This window comes from Elaeis guineensis, unplaced genomic scaffold (genome assembly GCF_000442705.2).
Source record: "Elaeis guineensis isolate ETL-2024a unplaced genomic scaffold, EG11 Super_Scaffold_1000045, whole genome shotgun sequence".
In the NCBI taxonomy this organism is placed as follows: domain Eukaryota; kingdom Viridiplantae; phylum Streptophyta; class Magnoliopsida; order Arecales; family Arecaceae; genus Elaeis; species Elaeis guineensis.
In genome coordinates, this window is record NW_027332425.1 from 921766 (window position 1) to 931584 (window position 9819).

General features: G+C 47.3%; 1 protein-coding gene across 1 annotated transcript; it reads right to left on the bottom strand.

Moving 5' to 3' along the window:
* Positions 1 to 5552: 5552 nt before the first annotated feature.
* Positions 5553 to 8951, bottom strand: LOC105036498 (pentatricopeptide repeat-containing protein At3g12770-like). The gene has a single exon (XM_010912262.3). The coding sequence runs from the start codon at positions 8834 to 8836 to the stop codon at positions 6827 to 6829; it is 2010 nt and encodes a 669-aa protein (XP_010910564.1). The 5' UTR covers positions 8837 to 8951; the 3' UTR covers positions 5553 to 6826.
* Between the last annotated feature and the right edge of the window lie 868 nt (positions 8952 to 9819).

The window sequence follows — 9819 nt, forward strand, 5'->3', positions numbered from 1 at the left end:
CGTGCCTTTGACTTTGCTCATGTTAGGACGAGGTTCTTCTCTGTCCCTAACATGGCTGTGGGGGCGCGTAAGGGCGTTGTAGGGCCTCCCCTCCATTCGGTCTAAAAGAACCGGGCCTTTGACTTTGCTCATGTTAGGGCGAGGTTCTCCTCCTGTCCCTAACATGGCTGTGGGGGCGCGTAAGAGTGTTGTAGGGCCTCTCCCCCATCCGATCTAAAAGAACCGGGCCTTTGACTTGCCTATGTTAGGGCGAGGTTCTCTTTCCGTCCCCAACATGGCCCAGGGGGCATCCAAGGGCCGTTATATGGGCCTCTCCCCTGATCTGATCTTAAAATAATCAACTTTCATTTTGCTCATGTTAGGATGAGGTTCTCCTCCTATTCCTAACATGACCATGGGGGCACTCAAGGGCCGTTATATGGGCCTCTCCCCCGGTCCGATCTTAAAATAATCGGACTTTTATTTTGCTCATGTTAGGATGAGGTTCTCCTCCTGTTCCTAACATGACCATGGGGGCACTCAAGGGCCGTTATATGGGCCTCTCTCCCGGTTCGATCTTAAAATAATCGGACTTTCATTTTACTCATGTTAGGACGAGGTTCTCCTCCTGTTCCTAACATGACCATGGGGGCACTCAAGGGTCGTTATATGGGCCTCTCCCCCGGTCCATCTTAAAATAATCGGACTTTCATTTTGCTCATGTTAGGATGAAGTTCTCCTCCTGTTCCTAACATGACCTTGTTTTAATTATTTGAAGGGGTTATCCCCAATCATAACAAATCCATGCCAGAAGGGAAAGACATGCAAAGTCGAAAAGAATTTTGATTCAAAGCAAAGTCGTGAGTAGTACATTTACAGGTTTCTCGAGTTCCATGGTCGTGGAAGGTCTGCTCCTCCTTGAGGCCCTCCGGTGATAGAGTCGATGGTTCCGATTGAAGGTCGATCTCCGGGCTGCTCCTCCCTCCTTGGCGGTTCAGGTTGCAGCAGGGCCCTTGGCCAATCTTCTCTACCCTCAGGCCGGCGTCGAATGAACCTATCGAGTCGGCCTCGTCGGATGAGCTCCTCGATCTCGTCTCGGAGCTGGATGCATTCCTCCGTGTCGTGGCCGTGGTCACGATGGTAGAGATAGAATTTGTTGGGGTTGGCTTCCCGGGGTGTGTGCGCATCCTCTCTGGCCTAGGGAGCTGCTCCCTGACCTCCATCAGTACCTGAGTCTTCGAGGCATTGAGGGGGGCGTAGTTGCGGAATCTTCCCGGTGGAAAACCCCGCTGAACTCCGCGGTCTGGACTTCTCTGCCTACATACCTGGGGAGGAGTATAGACACGCTTGTGCCTGGGAGGAGTTCGAGAACGTGGTCGAGCTTCTCTCGGCCCTTTTTCGACTGTGAACTTACTCGAGTCTCCCGCCTGCCGCTCTCTCGCGGTCTCCTCATCCTTCATTTTGAAGGCTTCTTCCGCTCGGGCGTACCCTTCAGCCCGAGCCAACAGATCAGCAAAATCTCTGGGGTACTTCTTCTCCAGGGAGAACAAAAGGTCATTCTTCTAAAGGCCGCCCTTCAGAGTGGCCATTGCTACCGATTGGTCCAAATTCCGGACCTCCAGCGCTGCGACATTGAAACGGTTGATGTAGGCCTGAATGGACTCCCCCTCCCTCTGCTTGATATTGATGAGGGACTCCGAACCCTTCCGGGGGTGCCGGCTGCTGACAAAATGGGCCACAAATTGGTGGCTCATCTGATTGAAGGAAAAGATGGTACCCGGCTTCAGTGCCGAGTATCAGTTTTTCGCCGCTCCCTTCAAGGTGGATAGGAAGGCTCAGCATAGAATGGCGTCAGGTGCGCCATGAAGCAGCATCATCGTCCGGAAGGCCTCCAGATGATCAATCAGGTCCGAAGTCCCGTCGTAGCTTTCGAACTGGGGGAGTTTGAAGTTTAGCGGGATCGGTTCCTGCATGATCATTTGAGAAAAGGGAGGGTCAGTGCAAATATCCTCATCATAAGCGGGGGGAGCGTGGCGGAGTTCTTCGATCCGTCGGTTCATCTCCTAGAGCCTCCGGTCTAGGAAATCCTCTCGACTATGAGTCTCGAGGATCCTCTGGCAGAATGGGGGTAGAGATCTTCCAAGGGTGGAGTCGTGATCCGACTGAGGGCTCTCCACCCTAGGATTTGTCTTCCCAGGAAAGACGGGGCGGCTGGCCCAGTGGCCCGCCCTATCGCGATTCTGGTGTTCCGGTGACACTCTTTCCAGGCGCACTGATGCTTGCGGCTGCTGCTGTTGCTGCATGGCCTGCACAGCTTCAGTGAGGCCTCTGACCTGCTGCGCCAGCAGATCAAATTGATCCACGCCGACTGCCGTTGTCGGAGGAGGAGGAGGAGGCTGGAAACTGGAGGTTAGGCCGGAGCCTGAGATCTGGCCGCGGAGGTCGTGGATCGTCGAGTGGATGCCTTGCGGGGAGGCATCGGGCAAAGACCAAGTGGGGGAAGGAGAAGTGGATGTCGGAGAAGACGACCAGAGGCGGTCCCGTTGAGCGCTCCTTTAAAATAAGGGTACTGCGAAGACACGCCCTTCCTCTAGCGTCAATCCTGTTGGTGCAAAAATCCGCCTGCGCCGGAGAAGCTGGAGTTGTGGGGGTCGCGGTCGTCGTCAGGACCTGCAAAAGAAGTCTAAATCGGAGGTGGGGTTGCTCCAGCAAGACCCTCCGACGCTCAAGTCAGTTCTCTGTCTCAATAAGAATGGAGTGCTCGAACAAAAATTTTAGCAGAGTTTCTAGGTAAAAATGAGAACTTAGAGAATAACGTATCTGGGTCCCCCTTTTATAGGCGGAGGGGGCAACAAACTGATAGCGATGTCTGTAACCGTCTGGCAGTGGGCCGCCCAGAGTCAGGAGGAGTTTGTTGCAGAGAGTAGTGGAGTGGACCCGTGGCTATCACTGGGGCGTGCCACGTGGAGTCTGCCACGGGGAGTGGAGCGACATCCGTTGTCGCGACTTGTCAGAGAATGGAAGAATCACGTGGTATCCGTCGCAGGAAGTGGAGCAGGATCATGGCCATTATTATGGCCTGCCAGGGAGTGATGGAGCCGCGTGGAATCCATCGCAGAGGTGGAGCAGAGTCGTGGCTGTTGCTGCGGCTGCCAGGGGGTCCAGGCCTATCGGTCGGAGTTCGGTTGGGGTGTCTGGCGGAAGGAGGTGGCTAGCCACCCATCTGAGAGGAGCTTGGAGTCCGACTCTCGTAGGAGTCCGGATGAAGTCTTCCTTCAGTTGAAGTCGGGGACGAGGTCCGGCTCCCACAGGAGTCCGGACGGAGTCTTCCGCAGCTGGAGCTGGAGACGAGGTCTGGCTCCCACAGGAGCTCGGGCGAAGTCTACCTGCAATCAAAGTCAGAGATGAAGTCTGGCTCCCTTAGGAGTCCGGACGAAGTTTACCAGCAATTAGGGTCGAGGAGGAGCCCGGCTCCCGTAGGAGTCCGGGCGAAGCCTTTCCGCAGTCGAGGTCGGGGATGAGATCCGGCTCCCGTAGGAGTCGGGCTGAGTCTACCTGCAATCAAAGTCAGGGATGAAGTCGGCTCCCTTAGGAGTCCGGACGAAGTTTACCTGTAAGTGAAGTCGTGAGTGGAGCCCGGCTCCCGTAGGAGTCCGGGCGAAGTCCTTGTGCAGCCGAATTGGGAACGAGGCCGCTCCCTTAGGAGTCCGGGCGAGCCTTCCCGCAGTTGGAGCTGGAGACGAGATCTGGCTCCCGTAGGATCCCGGGCGAAGTCTACCTGCAATCAAAGTCAGGGGCGAAGTTCGGCTTTCGTAGGAGTCCGGACGAAGTTTACCAGCAATCGGGGTCGAGGACAGAGCCCGGCTCCCGTAGGAGTCCGACGAAGCCTTTCCGCAGTCGAGGTCGGGATGAGATCTGGCTCCCGTAGGAGTTCGGACTGAAATCTGGTAGTTGTAGGAATCTACTGTTGGAGAAGTTCAGCCGTTGGCGGAGTCCGGGGTAGTTCGGATTGGAGTAGAACCTGGCTGAAGAAGTCTGGAAGGATTCGGGGAGCAGCTGATAGTCGTAGAAAGTCGGCTGGCGGCGGAGCTTAGTGAGCGCTGAGGGGGTTTAATAGATAACTGGGGGAACTCATGTTGAAGAGCTCGGGTGGTGTAGTGGGAGTTCGTCCATCGGGGAAATTCAGTCAGCACTGTGGGAATCCGGCTGTTGGAGAAGTCCGGGGAGATACCATCTGCGGTCGAAAGCCGGAGGAGTCTTGGGAGGGTCAATCCTGTTAAGAATTTCGGCTGAGGGTATTTTATACCCAACAAAATGCATCAAAATAACTTATTGACTAAAAATAAATAACTGAAGTAGAGTCAATCAAATAGGACTTTTTCGATCCAAATTGAATCCAAATCATGTCGCCGACTTCTGATGGCTTTAGTGTCCGTACCAAAGAATTGTTGGGGTCTGAAGCTAGGATCAGGAGGTCCTAGGTTATGTACTAGATGACTTCATGCGGCCTTCCCAAGGATCGGAGAGACATATCTTCCTCCATAGTCGAACATTCATCTCCAATAACATTGTAACATCGGCCCCATAAGCTTTGTCACATGTTTGATTCATGTCTTCGGCCTAGGTAACAGATTACCCTCCAATACCACCATTTAACAAATTAGGTTGGACTCCTCTTCTTAGTTTAAATAGGACTAAATCTCTAAGAAAATATGATAAATATATAAAAATTATAAAAAAATATTAAATTTTTGTAGGAGATAGATATCAGCTTCTACATTAACTTTGCCTCCTATCACTCTATCAATGCTTCATAGATTGTAAGACAACTCTCCATCAAAATTCCTCTCTCCCCCCCAAAAAAAAGGATTTGGCTAGCCTATTTTGAGGCTCAAACAATAAAATATTGATCTGATTTAGCCCTATAAGGGGCTGTTCCAAAATTGTAGATCTCGAAAAGATATCTAATTTAAAAGAAAAAAAATCATCTCAATGGAGCATCGTACGATCGAGTTATCGTCTCTTGAAATTTGGTGTGCAATTCAACTTTTGGATATGATGGACTCTATTCCTGAATTCTATCTAGCTCTACTCATAGTATCCAACATAATCTACATTATGTCTTGTAATAGTAAAAGTGATTTACATCGAATCTAGTGATCTTTTAGAATATCTATAATGGTCAAAATGGTCTATACTAAATCTAATGATCATTTGCATCATGATAAATCTGAATTTTAATAGTCTTTGCTTCTTTAGCTATGGTGCACAGTGGATAAATTCATCCATTTTTTTTTTCTTTTTCTTTCTTTCTTTTTCCTTGATAGAAACCAAATATTTGGCAACTAGCATCACGTTTCTGTTCTGATTTTTACCCTTTTCATTGGAGACTAATAAGATAAGAAAAGTGAGGAGGGTGAACGGGAGCGAGGGGCTGGGTTGGAATCATGCTGTGTTATTTGGTTGACATCTTGTTTGTTTGCTGTATACAGCAACAGGTTGTTTTATTGTGTGGTGCATCCATTGTCAAGAATGACCAATTGATTAGAATAGTTCTGGTCATCTCATCTTCTGTCGGTTTCATCTCTTTGTTAGGCTCTGACATGGGATGAAGTTCGAGTCGTCACCCCACTGATAGTTCTCTTTTCCCAAATAGATAGCTACAAGAGTGAAAATGATTCAATCCTAGTAATCTGAAAGACACAGCCATGTTATTCAGCATGCTCACGCGACAAAAAACCAACAGGACCGAACCATAGTCTTGCAACCCTAGGCCATGAGGCTTCGGGCGGATAACTTCCCACCAATCTTTCCATTTAATTGGCTACCTTCTCGTCCATCCCTGCCATTTTTTTCCTCAATTGTAATAGCCAGACTTCGGCATTATGCGCATGAACAGAAAATGCAAGCATGAACAGCAATGCAAACTTCAACGTATGAGTTATTATGATGTGACGTCTTTCTCGAGCTTGTACTAAAATGCTTTTACGGCTGCCACAATTACTTGTGCAATTGGTTTCGATCTCATCGAATTTGTTCAACTCGCTTTGCTTAAAAATGGTGCTAGCATAGCCTGCTAGCAGAGTTTCTTGGTGGTCAGAGGGTTAACCACACATCGTGTTGCCAAAATTGCTTGCAGGGGAAAAAATGTTGCTGTCTTCGAAAATGAAACATCATTCGCAAATCAGAAGTCATCAATTTGATTAGTAAGATTGATAATGACTGCTGATGTTAGTAGTATATACAGTACAAAACCACCTTACTATTCTCAATAAAGAACTGTTTATTTGGAAGTCTGCATTGTTACTTTATAATCACTGGATGCAGAAATCACATATCATCAGCTGACTCGGAGGACCGGGCCTTCGCTACAACTTGCTGCATGGCTTCGACACATGATGAAAGGTGCCTTGACAAAAGGATAGCCTGGGGTCGTGCAAGCAATGGATGACTGCATAGCTTTTCTTCACTCCTTGCGTACAACCCTTGGATGCTTGCTCTCTTCCTCTACCTTTTTTCCCCTTCCAGGGCTCTGCATCACTCATTGCTTCCAGTTCTTGCCACAATGGCTCTACACTAACGCTGCCCCCAAATTGAACTTGCTGTTTCGAAACCTTACTGCTTAGATGGCAGATAAAAGGTTCGGGGTGATGTTTATTAAATCAAACCCTTTCATCACCTTCACCCCTTGGCCCATAGTTACTTGTGCTGGAAGGAGATTAGTTCATTTATCCAAACTTGATTCTTCGCAAATCAAGATATCCTTCACTTTCTCCACAACAGCATCCTCATTCTTCTAAGCTGCTGACCAGCTGGTCATTGGGCATAATGAACTTGTTCCACCAGATCACCACATATCTCTACATGAACAAAGCCCATCCTTAAAATGGTGGAAGACCCGAGGATCCTTCAACACAATCTCCTTCCCAACAACTCTGGAGACCATCTTCAATGAAGCATGGCAACTTCTGCATACACTGAGATTCTTGGCCACGCGCACGGTTGTGCTCCCTTGCATGCTGATCAGCCCAAAAGCAACGGCCAGCATCTCGCTGTGGCCAGAAGGAATGCATTCCCTCTCTTCATCCACATCATGCAGGCTAAAATCCTTATCTAGGACATACCCCACTTTTTTCATCCTCTTCATCAGACACCCTAGCTCCCAGTATATCCTTTGCGACCTGGGGTGTGAAACATCCCCCACTCCAAAGACATGAACCTTGCTCCGCACCTCAATCCAGCTATAGGCTTTCTTTGGCTTCAAACCCATGTCCCGAATCATCTCCCTCAATCCTTCCACCACGTCCCACTTTCCATTGGCTGCATAAGCATTTAACATCAGTACATAGTTTTCAGCATTCAGTGGTTCTAACTCAATCAATTGCTCAGCAATTCGCTTGCCCATCTTCGTATTCCGGTGCACTCGGCATCCTTCTAGCATTGCTCTCTGCACAATAGCGTGGCATCCTATCCGGAGGTCCTCCACAAATGTCCGTGCTTCATCAAAGAGCCCCACACGAGCTAGAAGACTGACCATCATTGCAAAATGCTCGACCTCCGGTTGTTTTATAGAAGTGAACAACTGTCTGCCCTCCTCAACCATGCAAGCTGTCCTACAAGCATGGAGAGCTGCAGCAAAAGTAGTCCCGTCAGGTAATACAATGGAATTCTCCTTCATATGATGGAAAAGAGAAACTCCCCGATCACCTCGCCCATGCAAGCTATATCCCACTATCATCACAGTCCAGGATATAGCATCCTTCTCTAACATTCTATCAAAGATATTTGAAGCTGCCTTGACACTTCCTGACTTCACATACATGTCCATAAGAGCATTAGAAACTGTAGGATTCATTTGTATGTGACGTCGAATTATGCATCCATGAATCTCCATACCATGTTTGTGAGCAGCTATCCTGGCACAAGCCGGAAGGATCGCAGAGACTGTAAATGAATCAGGTCTCACTCCTTCTATACACATAACCCGAAACAACTTCAGTCCTTCATTAAAACCTCCATTATTCACATAACCACTTATTATTGTAGTCCAGGACGCCGCATCTTTTGATGGCATCTGGTCGAAAAGAGCACGAGCTTCTTCGATCCTTTTGCATTCCAAATACATTTTCATAAGTGAATTGCCCACTAAAACATCAGACTCCAATCCAGTCTTTCTTGCAATCTCATGAAGCTTCTTCCCTTCATGGACTGACCTCAACCGTCCACATGCTCTCGCCGCTGTAACCAATGCCACCGCATCCAATTCCACGTTTGAATTCACCATTTGGTGGAACAACTGCAATGCTAAACTAGGTTTGTCCTCTGTTAAGTATAATTTGGCTAGCAGTGTCCATGAGACGGAGTTCTTCTGGTTCGAGCAACTGAAAACCATGGCAGCAATGTCAGCTCCTTCAAATTGGCCATAGAATTCCATAAGTGCAGAGACGACATAGGAATCTGAGGCGAACCCAAGCTTGAGTGCGTGTGCGTGGACTTGTTTTCCATTGGAGAATGCATCGGAGAGGCCAGAAGCACGGAGGACGGCGGGAAGGGTGCGATGGTCAGGGCGGGCACCGCAAAGGAGCATGTGGCGGTAGACAAGGATGGTTTTCCAGGAGTTTCCGTCGACCAGGTAGGCCCGGAGGAGGGAGTTCCAAGCAAAGGTATCCCGGAGGGGAATTTGGTCGAGCGGTTGGTAGGCAGTGGGGGCAGATCCGATGGGTCGGATGGTTTGGGCGGGGTGGTGGTGGTGGTGGTGCCGCGGCTGCTTCTGCCCCGGGCCTTCAATTGTTTGGGCGGCCTTGGTGAAGGCTTGAGTTGAAATAGAGCAGCATTGAAGGGATTGGATGAGGGACATTTTGAATGGCAAGCCTCGAGTTCCCCTCTATGGTTTTGGTTTTCTGCTGCGCTGGTAGCGTATGGGGTTGAATGGTTGAAGGAGATATATAGTCTTCGTTTGCTTTAGACTTTGGGCTGGTGGGGCGCGTCCACGGTGATGTGGGCTAAGGCCTGTAACTAAGCCGAGTGGCATTAGATTTGTAAAGCTTGGCTTAGTCTCGATGTCCATTTGTTGGGTTCATAGAATCTACAGCTGGAGAATGAGGTCAGCTTATTTTTGTGTTTTCTTCCTTTTCTCCTTTTTTTTTTTTTTTTTTTTTTGAATGAAAATGATACTTAGTTGACAAAAATTAGAGTGGAGAAATATAATTAACAGAAAAATAAAGAAGTCCCCTTTATTTATTGGAGTTTTCAAATAAGAGAGATTGAAAAGTGATATTACAATAGGAATAAACTTTCCATATTTTATGGGAAAGGAAATCACATGTAGAACATGGATTTTTAGCTTTCCCAATAGGAAGAGAATTGAAATTTTTTTTTCAAAAATATCCTTAAATTATGAATAGAATTGGATAAGATATTTTCCTTTATTAAGAATGTAGTAGATATTTTTATACAGCTTTTTTAGTAAAGTAAATATTCAACCAAACATAAGGAATTTTGCAATATGTCACTTTTCTATGATCAACTAAGTATGTCAAAACTATTTTTCTAGACATTATATTTCCAGAAATCAACTTTCAATGAAAAATATTTCAATGAGGAATTTTTTTTTCTCGCCAACCAAATAAGCCTTAAAAAGAAAAAGAATAATGCCATCAAATAGGAATATTACACATATTTCAAATTTAAAAATTAATGGCAATCAAGATAGATTTGCAATTTTGATTTTTTTAATTTTTCAATTTTCTGAATTTAAAAATTTTTATTCATAGAACTAGAAATTGGAATGGATCTTTTATTAACCAGCAAGCTTCCATGTACCGATTCTTGAATTTAACA

Coding starts and splice junctions, on each gene's coding strand:
- LOC105036498 (XM_010912262.3), bottom strand. CDS start 8,836: ATGTCCCTCATCCAATCCCTTCAATGCTGCTCTATTTCAACTCAAGCC.